The following is a 15,133-nucleotide window of genomic DNA, read 5'->3' on the forward strand; positions in this document are numbered from 1 at the left end:
CTGTTGAACCACGGTCCAGTCTCGATGATCCCTGAGCAGGTGATCGTAGTTGACTCAACATGGGAGTATGTAGGGATCATCAGCTGCGGAGCCCCATGTTCGACAATTTGCGCTGTACTCTGTCATCAGGGATGCCATAGATCGCCGCCTATCCTGCTGTACAGAGCGGCCAAGTTTATTGACTTCCACCATCTTTGATGTAGCTTGTACATCCAATACATTATTGCCTGATCGTGGCTTCACCATCCTTCAACCATTTTCCATAGATACCCACAACAGTACACATGAAGAGCAAAAACCAGCTTCGACGATTCCGAGATACTCGTTCGTAGGCGCCGAGCCCTGTCCTTAGTCTAGTCCCTTAGCCAGTGTATTTTCCCATTTGAGTCCCATATCGTGATAGAAATGATACGAAATAATTTTATGGCACTGACTGCCGTGTGTCTCCCATCTAGAGAAGTTCGGCCACTAAGTGGCAAGTCTTTACAATTGGCCCCACATTGGGCGTCTTGTGTGCTGATGATCATGAAATGATCATGAGGATAACACATCACCCAGTCCCCGAACAGAGAATATTTCTGACCCGGCCGGAAATCGAACCCGTGTCCGCTCCATGGCAGTCAGAGACGCTGACCACTGAAAGGGGCGGACGTCGTGGTAGAACGAGTCCGCATTCGTCTTTGTACCGCTTAAATACTACCCTCACAGCGTCACGTGAACACAACGCCACTTGACGGAATTCAGTTTCAAATGGTTCAAATGGTTCTGAGCACTATGGGACTTAACATGTGTGGTCATCAGTCCCCTAGAACTTAGAACTACTTAAACCTAACTAACCTAAGGACATCACACACATCCATGCCCGAGGCAGGATTCGAACCTGCGACCGTAGCAGTCGCGCGGTTCCGGACTGAGCGCCTAGAACCGCGAGACCACCGCGGCCGGCCATTTCAGTTTCGAGGTGGGCTGCACTCATAAGGTTTTGGTTCATCGGCACACATCAAAACACAGAAAAAGTAACTGAAACGATGAGGAAAAGAACGATTCTACGTTTTCTAACAGCTACAGAGCTCCATGGTGAGTGACTGTAACTGAACAGATATCTTCAAATGTATCAGGGAAAAGAAATTAAGGAGTTGCATCCGAGAAAATAAGAAATATTTAGAAATACACAGTATAAAGCAGAAGAAACAACAGAAAGAAATGTTTTTCGGAAGGAAAGCGTTGAATTTGTGAGAATATTTTAAGGCAGAAGCAGTAAGAGATGTGAAGAGGTATATAAAAAAAGTAGAGGCGTGGTAAAAGTTTGAATTAATGTTGTAGAAAAGAATGTTCGTCCACTAACCCAGAAGGCAATAGATACAGGCGCTCAGATATATGCCGTGCTTCTTGACTCCTGTAAGGCGTGGTAGAGTAATTATTGTGTACGCGTGCGAGGCTCATATTAGCTTCGTGGAAGGGAGAGTGGTGGAAGAGACGAAAAACAATGTGTTACAAAATAAAACTCATAGCTCTGCAAGTCACCTTATGGTGTGTGGCGGAGGGTACTTTGTATACCGCCGTCACTTCTCCCTTTTCCCGCCCTAGTCGGATAGGGTACACAGGAAGATCAATTGCCGGTAAGCCTCAGTGTGGGGTCGAGTCTCTTTGAGTTTGTCTTCCTGGATCCTTCGCGAGATATACGTCACAGCATATTGGTTCACTCTTCTAGGAACCTACGCTCTCGGAACTTTAACAGTAAACATAACGCCCCTCTTGCAGCTTCTGCCACTGGAATTAGTTGATAATCTCAGTGACACTTCCGTGCGTGCACTACTTCTCTTTTCTCTCGTCAGTTTTATCTGACACGAGTCCCACAATGACGAGCAATATTCAAGTATTGGTAGATTGAGTGATTTGTCCTTTGTTCCCGGAAAATTTTGAGAGTTCTTCCAGTGAATCTCAGTGTGCGTGCACTACTTCTCTTTTCTCTCGTCAGTTTTATCTGACACGAGTCCCACAATGACGAGCAATATTCAAGTATTGGTAGATTGAGTGATTTGTCCTTTGTTCCCGGAAAATTTTGAGAGTTCTTCCAGTGAATCTCAGTCTGGCACGTGCCTGATCCGCTATTAATTTTATGTGGTCGTTCCACTTCAAATCACTCCGCACGCATACTCCGAGATATTTTATGGAAGTAACTACTTCCAGTGATTGTTCTGCAATCATGTGATCATTCAACAAAGAGTCTTTCTGTCTGTATATGGCAATACCTTACATTTGTTTATGTTGAAACACAACACCCACTTTGGTGCCTTAGGAGTTCACACACATTTCCACACCTACATCTACATCTACGTGATTACTGTGCTATTCACAATAAAGTGGCTGGCAGAGGGTTCAATGAACCACCTTCAAGCTGTCTCTCTACCGTTCCACTCTCGAACGGCACGCGGGAGAAACGAGCACTTAAATTTTTGTGTGCGAGCCTTGATTTCTCTTGTTTTATTGTGATGATCATTTCTCCCTATGTAGTTGCGTGCCAACAGAATGTTTTCGCAACCGGAGGAGAAAACTGGTGATTGAAATTTAAAAGATTCCGTCGCAACGAAAAACGCCTTTGTTTTAATTATTGCCACTCCAATTCACGTATCATGCCTGTGACACTATCTCCCCTATTTCGCGATAATACAAAACGAGCTGCCCTTCTTTGTACTTTTTCGATGTCATCCGTCAGTCCCACCTGCTGTGGATCCCACATCGCACAGCAATACTCCAGAATAGGCGGGACAAGCGTGGTGTAAGCAGTCTCTTTAGTAGACCTGTTGCAACTTCTAAGTGTACTGAAAATGAATCGCAGTCTTTGGTTTGCTCTACCCACAATATTATCTATGTGATCTTTCCAATTTAGGTTATTTGTAATTGTAATCCCTAAGTATTTAGTTGAATTTACAGCCTTCAGAGTAGTGTGACTTATCGCGTAATGGAAATTTAACTGATTTCTTTTAGTACTCATGTGAATAACTTCACACTGTTCCTTATTCAGGGCCAATTGCCACTTTTCGCACCGTACAGATATCTTATCTAAATCATTTTGCAAGTCGATTTGATTATCTGATGACTTTACAAGACGGTAAATGACAGCATCATCTGCAAACAATCTAAGACGGCTACTCAGATTGTCTCCTATGTCGTAAATATAGATCAGGAACAATAGAGGGCCTGTAACACTTCCTTGGGCAACGCTGGATATTACTGCTCTTTCACTCGATGACTTTCCGTCTATTACTACTAACTGTGACCTCTCTGGCAGTAAATCACGAATCCAGTCGCACAACTGAGGCGATACTCCATAGGCATGCAGTTTGGTTAGAAGACACTTGTGAGTAACGGTGTCGAAAGTCTTCTGGACATCTAAAAATATGGACTCAATTTGACATCCTCTGTCGATAGCACTTATTACTTCATGAGTATAAAGAGATAGTTGTGTTTAACAAGAACGATATTTTCTGAAACCGTGCTGACAATGTGACAATAAATCGTTTTCTTCGAGGTACTTCATAATGTTCGAATACAGTCTATATTTCAAAACCCTACTGCAAATCGACGTTAGTGATGTAGAACTGTAATTCCATTTTTGGGTACTGGTGTGACTTGAGCAATTTTCCAGACTTCAGGTACGGATCTTCCTGTGAGCGAGTGATTGTATACAATTGCTAAATATAGAGCTATTTTATCAGCATATTCTGAGAGGAACCTGACTGGTATACAATCTGGACTGGTGGCCTTGCCTTCATTAAGTGATTTAAGCTGATTCGTTACTCCGAGGATATCTACTTCTATGTTTCTCATCTTGGCAGTTGTTCTTGATTGAAGGTGTTTCGGATAACCGTGTTTAATAACTCAGCTTTATTGGAACTGTCATCAGTGACTTCACCGTTGTTATCGCGCAGTGAAGGTATTGATTGCGTCTTGCCACTGGTGTGCTTTATGTATGACCAGAATCTGAGTTTTCTGCCAGATTTCGAGTCAGAATTTCGTTGTGGAAATAATAAAAGCATGTCGCATTGAAGTACGCGCCATATTTCGAACTTCTGTAAAACTTTGCAAATCTTGGGGATTTTGCGTTCTTTTAAATTTGGCATGCTTTTTTCGTTGCTTCTGGAACAACGATCTGACCCGTTTTGTGCACCATGGGGGATCAGTACCATCATTTATTAATTTATGTGGTGTACATCTCTCAATTGCTATCGATACTATCTCTTTTAAATTATTCTATAACTTTTCTGCACTTACATGATCAGATCAGAAGGAATGAAAACTGTCTCTTAAAAAGGCGTTAAGGGCATTTTTATCAGCTGTTTTAAATAGATATACTTCGCGTTTCTTTTTGATGGCTGTAGGTGTTACGTTATTTAGCCTAGCAGCAACTGCCTTGTGGTCGCTGATCCCTGTATTCGTCACAGTACTCACAATTTCTCCGGGATTATTTGTTGCTAAAAGGTCAAGTATGATTTTGCAGCCATTTACGCTTCGAGTGGGCTCATGAACTAATTGTTCCAAATAACGTTCTGAGAAAGCATTCAGTACTATTTCGAATGACGTTTTGTGCCTGCTGCCGGCTTTAAACGTATAATTTTTCCGGCATATCGAGGGTAGATTAAAGTCACCACCGACTATAATTGTATGAGCGGGGAACTTATTGGAAATGAGACTCAATATTTGTTTGAACTGTTCAGTAACTACATCGTCTGAGTCGGGGGGTCGGTAAAACGATCCAATTAATAGTTTAGTCAGATTGTCAGGTGTAATCTCTACCCATACTATTTCACACGAACTATCTACTTCAATTTCGCTACAAGGAAAGCTACCTCTGACAGCAATAAATACTCCATCACCAACTGTATTTAATCTGTCCTTTCTGAACACCGTTAGATCGTTTGAAAAAATTTCGGCTGAACTTATTTCCGGCTTTAGCCAGTTCTCTGTACCTACAACTATTTGAGCTTCAGTGCTTTCTGCTAGGGCTTGGAGCTCTGGTTCCTTCCCAACACAGCTACGACAATTTACAACTATAATACCAATCGTTTCTACAACTACCTTACTGTGTTTTACCTGCCCACTTTTAGACGGACGTCCCTTCTGTGGTTCCATGAGACCCTCTAACCTAAAAAAAAGCCCAGTCCCTTCCACACAACCCCCGCTACCCGTGTAGCCGCCTCCTGTGTGTAGTGGACTCCTGACCTATTAAGTGAAACCTGGAAACCCACCATCCGATGGCGCAAGTCAAGAAATCTGCAGCCTACACGGCCACAGAACCTTCTGAGCCTCTGATTCAGACCCTCCACTCGGCTCTGCACGAAAGGACCACAGTCGGTTCTATCGACGATGCTGCGGATGTTGAGCTCTGCCTTAATCTCACAAGCAAGACTGGCAGTCTTTACCATTTCCGCTATCCGCCCGAAGCCAGACAGAATCTGCTCCAATCCAAAACGACACATATCATTGGTACCGACATGAGCCACCACCTGCAGTTGGCTGTACCCTGTACTCTTCATGGCATCCGGAAGCACCCTTTCCACATACGAAATGACTCCCCCCGGAATGCACACTGAATGCATACAGGGTTCCTTGGCAACCATGTTCGTAAGGGGCCCCATTACGCGCCTAACGTTGGAGCTCCCATCCTCTGTGAATGCCCATACCTTGTGGGCCGAGAAGTTTCCTCTGGAACAGGGTGGACGACTGCATCCAGCTCAGAGACATCGTCAGCCACAGATAAGGCCCAAAAACCTGTTCGTCAAACAAACCAGGCAGGCCCTACGATTGGCCCCTCGGGCAGTTTTTCACTGCTTGCCAGACTTTGGAATGATCTCCCACTCGACAATGGGTGAGCTGTCAACGTCAGTGTAGGCAGTACCTGGGGTGGCCACAGCAATGGACTGATCGGAGGACATGTGGCATGTGCTCGACGTCCCTCGCATCCCCGCGTACGATTCCCCACAGAGACGCCCCTCAGCAACAACCTGAAGCTGTGTGACAGAAGTCAAAGCAGCCTGGAGCTGTGATCCAAGGGTCGCCAACTCACGTCGCATCTCTACCCAACAATCACAGTTCCTATCCATTACTGCAGTCAGTCCTGTTTGAAGCTCGTAAAAATATGTAACAAGTGAATGGTGTACTCGCCTTATTAGCAGCGGGAACTACACAACACCCACTCCCTGCACGAAGCGCCAATCCGCAGTCTTCCGCATTTTGCTACAATTGTCAGCATTGCGTTGCAGCTTCTCAGTATACAACAACATCATCTACGAAAAGCCTCATGGTACATGCCATGTCATCTACTATGTATGCATATATTGTGAAAAGTAATATATTTTGAAAAGTACTGGTTCTGTAGCTTTCACTTGGGATACACCCGAGGATGCTTTTATGTCTGAAGACTCTCTCTGTTGAGAACGCTGTTTTCTGTTTGCTAGAAATTTTTCGATGCAATCACACTCGTCTGGTATGAGACGTTTTCGAAAGGGAGGGTGGTTATCCACTGGGGGCCGAACCGCACAATAACCCTGGGTTCGGTGTGGGGGCGGCGGTGGGGTGGATGGACCGCTGCAGCCTGTTGTGAACCACTGAGGGCTACGGAGGAACGAAGCCTCTCCGTCATTTCTAGGTCCCCGGTTCTATACAATACAACCCTCTCGCACCCCCAACCACCCACACCCCCACTCTACCACCAACACCTCCTCCTGATCCTTAGCTGATCTCGATCTCTATCACATTCGGTGGAGGAACAGAATCAGATTCCACCTGCCACTGCTCTCCCGCCCGTCCGCTGACGTCCTTGGAGTACCGTCGGCACTCAGGAGGCCTTCCCCTTCCTGCTGCTGGCACCTCTCCCTCCCCGGCAGAGGTGTCGCCGCCAAGTGGCTGGCGCGGCAACTCGCGCTTGTCGCAGGAGGCGAGGCGACCTGGAGGCCACACCAGTTGACGTTCGGCGCGCGTTCAGACAGCACCAGCGGCGGTCCTGCTATCCCTCACAGCCACGCGGGTTGTCGGTCTGCGTGCTCGCGCGGCCGCAAGCGGCTATCGAGATCGGAACAGCGACAGCTGCTGCAGTCTGTTCAGGAAGCCGCGTTGAGACGCGGTACGCGTGTTGCCGTTGCCGAGTAGTGTTGACGAGTGTCGCAGTTTGTATACGGCCGCAGGGGGAGAAATCGTGCCAGGATGCGCGGACGCCGTAGCGGTATCTGCTCCAAGCTGACGAGCACGTTCCTCAGGAAGTGGTGTAAGTAGCTCTGCACTGCGCCTCGTCTCTTTCTCTCTCCAGAGAATCGCCTGTGTGGAACTTCTCAGCAGTGTTTGTGACTGTGCCATGTCGCTAGTACGTGCTCTCGTTTCGTTACTGAGGAAACTGGAATCTTATATTTGTAAAAGGATGATTTATATTCAAATTGGTTTAGCAATATTCGTAAAATTTACGTACATTCTTTATTCCGGACATGCCTTTAATAAGCTGCTGCGGTTCTTTAGTAGTGTACAACATCCACAATTTTATGCTTTTCATTTATAATAAAGTTAAACAACACAAACATGATTGCGTCGTGAGATGTTGACACACAATTCTAGAAAGCACAGATATGCTGTGTTCAAACATAGCTATTTGGAGCTAAACCACATACTCCATGGTAACCACCATTGCTTTAGAAATCACCGATCGTCATAACCACAAACAAATTTCACGTTTGATATTTTTGAGGGAGACAGAGAGATTCGTTGATGCTTCTAGACTCTCGAGCTTCGGAAAATTTTCAAACCGCCTTGACACCTGCTGAATACAAAAAGATGCCTAATACTGTTTACAGTGTGGAAAGTATGAATATTCCACTCTCGAAGGAATTAAACGATATCCCGCACACGGCCACATAAGCAATCTGTTTCACCAGGATTCTTCCATCAACATCGGATTAAAAGCACCCTCTCTCGGGTCCTTAACAGTTGGCTGATGTAGAAATAGGGTAGGGAACGTAAGCATCATATTCAAACCCGAAACCATAATGCTGGTGGATCTCAGAGATCTGATGTTTGACAGAAAAATATTGCTACTTGTTGACCCTCCGGGGTATCTAACAGTCAAGACAGAATTTTTAATTATTGTGATGTAACGGGGCGGAAACAGTTTCTTCTACTCTTAAACCTAGCTATCATCAGGGTTAATGATTTTCTCTCTCTTTGTAGAAAATGCTATTAAATGATTTTACTCTTATTTTCTCGAAATCTGTGAATAAAAACACTGAGAAAATTAAACTGTTATAGTTTGTTACTGAATATCTTTCATTAGTTTTATTTTTTAAAGATTAAAGAGCCTCTCCTTCTTTCATATACCAGTACTGTTCGGGTTGAAAGTTAAAGACAATATTTTGGTTTTTCTTGTTGTTAGAGCCGCAGACTTGATTTGCAGAGAGCTATTGAGATTTTGGTATCTCTCACTAGTTTAGATATTCCTTTTCTCTCTCTCTGCGGATCTTGATACTACAGAAATGTGTCCCCAAATCATTTTCTTTGCTTCTCGGTTTCTTATTTAATTTTCGTTTCAATTTTAAATGGAGGCGCCTAACGAGTTGTATTTGTGGGGAAGACGAACTGAAAGCTGTATTTTATTGTCAGAACATTTAGAAGATGCAACAAGTGTACTAGAGACGCTGCCTATGGTACGCTTATGCCTCTTCTGCACTGCTGCTGCGCGATCTTTACCAGATGGGATTGACAGAGACCGTCGAGAAAAAGGGTGCAGCAGGGTAGCTCGTTTTGGGTTACCGCTAAATAGGGGAGCGTCTCGTGGATATGATGAGCGAGTTAGGATGGCAGTCATTAAAACAAAGGCGTTTCTTTGCGGCGAGGTATTTTAACGAAATTTTAGTCATGAACTTCCTCTAGAGAATGCGGAAGTATTTTTTAGCACCTACAAATAAGAGATACCAGAGCTCGTACAGTAAAGCTTAGGTGTTCATTTTTAGCACATGCTATTGGAGAGTGCAAAGGTCGGGAAATAGGTCTGAGTCGGTCTTAAACTTGAGTGTGAATTGCAGCGTAGTCACGTGGCTGTAAATGAGTACTTAGCTGATGTTCATTGATGTGATCGCCAACCAAATTCAGCAGTCAATGTAACGCCCAGTTTTGCGTTATATCAAGTCTGCTGGTAGTTCTTTCCTCGGTTTTAACTGCGCCTTTCAGCACTTCCAGCGGGCCAAAATTATGAGATATTTATGTCCCATTCGTTTGAAACATCTGAAATCTTCGACGCGTAAATGCGCGCTCGGATTTGACGCGCGCGCCACAACTCAGTGTTTCACGGCGAGCTGCGCTTTCTCCGTGAATAGCGTGGGCGGTACTAAAGCCAGCCAGAAACGAGCGACAGCACAGGCGCCGGCAGCATGCGGTGCCTGCGTTGCGCCGAGCGGCTCTCACTTTCTCGTTCGCCTCCACCACCCGGCTGTTTGGGCAGTTAGCAATAAGAGCAATGCTATTGCAAGGTCAGAATAAAATGCGCAGTACACAAAACATTCTAAACTAAAATCGGTCAACATATGATAGTCTCCACCCTCCATGTAGCCCCAGGTCTAGCGAAATTGAAGGGTGGCAATTTGGTGGAGACGGCGATGACAACGACTGTGAATGGAAAACGGAGTTTCATCTTTAACGTGGCTTGATGTCTATGATCACACCACATTTAACACACATTCCTGGGTATGCATATTAACAATTGGAAATCGGATATTATATAAAGTGATTCCGTGATGTTACAAAATTTCAGAGATGATTTAGAAAGCTAAATATATCATTCAGAGGTAAAGAACTCTGGTCCAAAATGACTGAGTCGATAGTTATAAGCGAAAATCGTTCTGATGTTTCTGACAGTGGAATAAATGTATCGGTACTGTTGTTGCTTAGATTGTAGGGTTGCCCACTTTCAGAGGTGGTAATATGATCCAAACAAGAAAAAAAAATTAAATTGTTCTATATTTCTCTAGCTATCTGCCATTCACCACACCAACTAGAATTTTTGTCTAAATCGTCTTGTATCTTCCTACAGTCACTCAATTTCGACACCATACGCACACCCCAGCGTCATCAGCGCAAAACCGCAGATTGCTGCCCACATTGTCCGCCAAATTACTTACGCTATGTGATCAAAAGTATCCGGACACCTGGCTGAAAATGACATATGTTCTTGGCGCCCTCCATTGGCAAAACTGGAATCAGTATGATGATAGCCCACCCTTAGCCTTGATGACAGCTTCCACTCTCGCAGGGATACGTTCAATCAAGTGCTGGAAAGTTTCTTGGGGAGTGGCAGCCCATACTTCACGGAGTGCTGCACTGAAGAGAGGTATCGATGTCGGTCGGCGAGGCCTAGCACGAAGTCGGCGTTACAAAACATCCCAAAGGGGTTCTATAGGATTCAGGTCAGGACTCTGTGCAGGCCAGTCCATTACAGGGATGCTGTTGTCGTGTAACCGCTCCGACACAGGTCGTGCATTATGAACAGGTGCTTGATCGTCTTGTAAGATGCAGCCACCATCACCGAATTGCTCTTCAACAGTGCGAAGCAAGAAGGTGTTTAAAACATCAGTGTAGGCGTGTGCTGTGATAGTGCCGCGATAAACAACATGCGGTGCAAGCCCCCTCCACGAAAAACACAACCACACCATAACACCATCGCCTCCGAATTTCACTGTTGGAACTACACACATTGGCAGATGACGTTCACAGGGCATTCGCCATACCCATACACTGCCATCGGATTGTCACGTTGTGTACCGTGATTCTTCACTCGACACAACGTTTTTCCAATGTTCAATCGTCCAATGTTTACGCTCCTTACAACAAGCGAGGCGTCTTTTGGCATTTACCGGCGTGATGTGTGGCTTATGAGCAGCCGCTCGACCATGAAATCCAAGTTACCTCACCTCCCGCTTAATTGTCATAGTATTTGCAGTGGGTTCTGATGCAGTTTGTAATTCCTGTGTGATGGTCTGGAGAGATATCTGCCTATTACATATTACGACCCTCTTCAACTGTCGGCGGTCTCTGTCAGTCAACAGACTAGGTCGGCATGTACGCTTTTGTACTGTACGTGTCCCTTAAAGTTTCCACTTCACTATCACATTGGAAATTGTGAAGCTAGGGATGTTTAGGAGTGTGGAAATCTCGCGTACAGACGTATGACACAAGTGACATCCAATCACCTGACCACGTACGAAGTCCGTGAGTTCCGCGGAGCGCCCCAGTCTCCTCTAAATGGTACAAATGGGTCTAAGCACTATGAGACTTAACATCTGACTTTGTCCCCTAGACTTAGAACTACTTCAACCTAATTAGCCTAAGGACATCATTCACATCCATGCCCGAGGCAGGGTTCGAACATGCGACCGTAGCAGCAGCGCGGTTCCGAACTGAAGCTCCTAGAACCGCCACATCGGCCGACGAATTCTGCTCTCTCACGATGTCTAATAACTACTGAGCTCGCTGATATGAGTACTTGGCAGCACAGTGCACCTAACATGAAAGATATGTTTTTGGGGGTGTCCGGATACTTTTGATCACATAGTGTGTATAGATCCCTTAATATTATGTGATTGCAAACAGCAGCACAAGAAACATAGTGGATCATTGACAGATAAAATGTTATTTAAGGTTGAGTAGCTGATTAAGAGATAAAGTGAGAGACATACAGACATTTCTCAGCTAAATCCTCTGTTGCTCTGATATCGGGAAAATACACGTTCAGTAATAGCCTCTAGGAACTGACAGTACAGAGCGCGATTTTTTTGGTACTATTTCTCAACGTTTCCTTCTGGTACTTACTACTTATTTATAAACGCATCCTAAAGTATTAACGCATAAAATATATTCCAGAATAAATTTTCACTCTACAGCGAAGTTTATGCTGATATGAAACTTCCTGGCAGATTAAAACTGTATCGGACCGAGACCCTAAATCAGGACGTTTGCCTTTCGCGGACGAGTGCTCTACCATCTGAGCTACCCAAGCATGACTTACGACCCGTCCTCATAGTTGTATTTCCTCCAGTTGCTCGTCTCTTAGCCTCCAAACTTAACGGTGGAATGTTCCCTTCTTTTGGCCCTTCACTCTATACTTAGCCTTCCAGATTCCTTGTGTTTAATATTAGCAGACAATTAACGGATGATTGAAATGGTCCTCAGTTTACTTCGTGATAGTGGTTTTTATTTTCAGTTACAAGGTTTTGCTTTCCTCCAGGGGCGGGATGGTTGTGGTTGGAGCCTCTCTTCGTGTTTTCTGAGTCTGGGACCCATGATCATTCCCCTGTCCAAAGACTGCTCTTTTATCCCTTTGTTTTTCCATTTTTTAAATTGGCCTAGCGTTTTATGCGTTCCACTGTGTTTTTAGCTTCCTCGCTTTATAATTTGACCCCTACGAGATTCGCCCACTTTTAGCGGACGCCTCTATCTTAAGCAGATAGCTTTGAGTTGTGGCACATTTGACCTCGCCGCTTAGTCCTGTAAGCCCCCTCGATCAATCAATGAATTAATCAATCAATCATTAACAGAAGTTCTCCTGCCGTGTTTAAGAAACCAGCAACTGATATTTTTATCCATTAAAATAAATCAGCGAACTTCATCTCACTCTGCACGCAGAAGTTTACCGCACAAACAGTTCACAAAACTGAGCTACCCAAGCATGACTTACGACCCGTCCTCATAGTTGTGCTCCTTATGTACCTGCGTGTACCCCGCTTTGTCGAGATACCATGAGAACACCTGAAAACTATGTTCATCTGTGCTGATAATTACAGCATTCCGGCAACGACGAAGAACTAGAAACTGATGAAAACTTTGTGGTCGCCGGCACTGTAATCAGAATTTCTCACTTCTGTAGAAGACACACCGCAATTACGCTATCCGAGCACGCCTCCAGGACTTATTCAGACTTTCATAGTTTCTGATGTTTTCCTCGAATTACTTCCGAATAAAGACAGGTAATTTTGATTCCAGAAGAGGAGCTCCGTAGGTGGAGAATCGGGGCTTTCCTGTCACTGGGAATACGTATCAATGCAACTGATTTCACTGACGTGAAATGAATGCATTAGATGAGGTTGCATTTGATAAAATGCGATAAATAAGACGATATCTCAGGACACTGAGAGCATGATAAACGCAAACATGACGTTATTGCATTTCATTCTAGGCAGCCTCATATTCCGCCTGTAACTGATTTAGGGAAATCGCGGAAAATCTAAGTTTTGTGCTGCGGACGAGGATTCGAATCCTTGTTCTGCCGATTACGAGTCTGGTGTCACAACCGTGGTGCCATCCTGTTCGGTAAGGTACTTTGATTCGAGTAGCACACGCTACGAGGATTTCTTGGACGGGAGTGTGACCAGATATAGGTTTAGATTGGGGTCCGAGTCTTCATACGGAATTAAGTTTTCATTTGACGGTATTATCAACATCGACGTGCAATACACTCATTAGTGGAAATTTTTAGTATTACTAGCATCTTAATAATCTGTCTGTTCAGTTCTAATACGGTTTTGTATGTTCATGGTACAATGGTTCACAACTAGCAAGCGTAGAACAGTACGACCTTGTACAGTTACGTATATTGCTGCGAACATAAAGGTTAGTGCCATATACGAGATTTTTCGTGTTTTGGATGCTTATCCAGCCAATGTAACTTATTCTAAATTTTGATAGAAGAGCTGTGATTTCGTGAAGAATTGTATATCCCCTATTTTGTTAAAAGTGGATATGCAATTCTGAAATGACCCCTCATTATTCTACCAAGAAATTTGACGAGGATATTAAAGTTACGTGCACAACTTCTTAGTTCGTCATTGCTCTCTGGTTCTGATAAAGCCATACCCGACACTTATACCGAATCTGCAGATAAATCGATTTGCAATCACATACATTACACTCGAGTTTTTTTGCAAGTGAACCTATCCAGTTTCAATAAATGTTTGCTCAACTCTTACTCAGAATCCAAATTGTGGTGAGTACGGTACGATACGATGTTGCAGTATGTGTGTTCAGAAATACGACGCGATGTTCTTTCAGATAACCTGATGCTAGATGAACATTCGTGATAAGCGGCTTCCAATCCCAGTTCGTCAGAAATTTTCACTATCGTCACATCATTATATAGCTGATGGTTGTCCATATTCGCAACTACGAATACATTTCATGTACAAATTGTGATCCTTGCACTACAAATGAGAACAAATATCAAAACATCATTAGCCAGTCACATTAGACACAGACAACTCAAAATACTAAAGTAGTTTGCAGACGCTGCAAATGAAGCTGAAATTTGACATAACACTGAATGTTTACGAAAACACGTTACGAATTTATTATATTTTTAAAAAATTTCGAGATTAAATATTTCTTCTCAGAACCGCAGCTTTTCTATGGAATTTTTATTTAAAAAAATAGTTACATTGGCTGGCTAAGCATCAAAGCCAATGCGATTAACCTCGCATATGGTTGTTGTTGTTGTTGTTGTTGTTGTTGTTGTTGTCTTCAGTCCTGAGGCTGGTTTGATGCAGCTCTCCATGCTACTCTATCCTGTGCAAGCTGCTTCATCTCCCATACAAATGCTTTCAGAAATGGCTTCCTCACACTTAAATCTATACTCGATATTAACAAATTTCTCAAATGCTTTACTTGCCATTGCCAGTCTACATTTTATATCCTCTCTACTTCGACCATCGTCAGATATTTTGCTTCCCAAATAGCAAAACTCCTTTACTACTTTCTCATTTCCTAATCTAATTTCCTCAGCATCACCCGACATAATTCGACTACATTCCATTATCCTCGTTTTGCTTTTGTTGATGTTCATCTTACATCCTCCTTTCAAGACACTGTCCACTCCGTTCAAATGCTCTTCCAAGTCCTTTGCTGTCTCTGACAGAATTACAATGTCATCGGCGAACCTCAAAGTTTTTATTTCTTCTCCATGGATTTTAATACCTACTCCGAATTTTTCTTTTGTTTACTTCACTGCTCGCTCAGTATAGAGATTGAATAACATCGGGGAGAGGCTACAACCCTGTCTCACTCCCTTCCCAACCACTGCTTCCCTTTCATGCCCCTCGATTCTTATAAC

At 43.9% G+C, this 15,133-nt stretch overlaps 1 protein-coding gene across 3 annotated transcripts in view; it reads left to right on the forward strand.

The window, feature by feature from the left end:
- The window catches only part of LOC126284057 (lysosome membrane protein 2), a 643,741-nt gene that overhangs the window by 414,399 nt on the left and 214,209 nt on the right, over window positions 1–15,133 (forward strand). The window contains exon 1 of one of the 3 annotated variants that reach the window (XM_049982646.1): window positions 6,886–7,264. The exons of the other annotated variants lie outside the window; for them this stretch is intronic. Within the exon in view, the coding sequence (XP_049838603.1) occupies window positions 7,204–7,264 (61 nt within the window). The 5' untranslated portion in view covers window positions 6,886–7,203. Of the gene's footprint in view, window positions 1–6,885; window positions 7,265–15,133 lie in introns of those variants that run through there. 3 annotated transcript variants of the gene reach the window in all.

Source organism: Schistocerca gregaria, chromosome 8, assembly GCF_023897955.1.
Source record: "Schistocerca gregaria isolate iqSchGreg1 chromosome 8, iqSchGreg1.2, whole genome shotgun sequence".
Classification (NCBI taxonomy): Eukaryota; Metazoa; Arthropoda; class Insecta; order Orthoptera; family Acrididae; genus Schistocerca; species Schistocerca gregaria.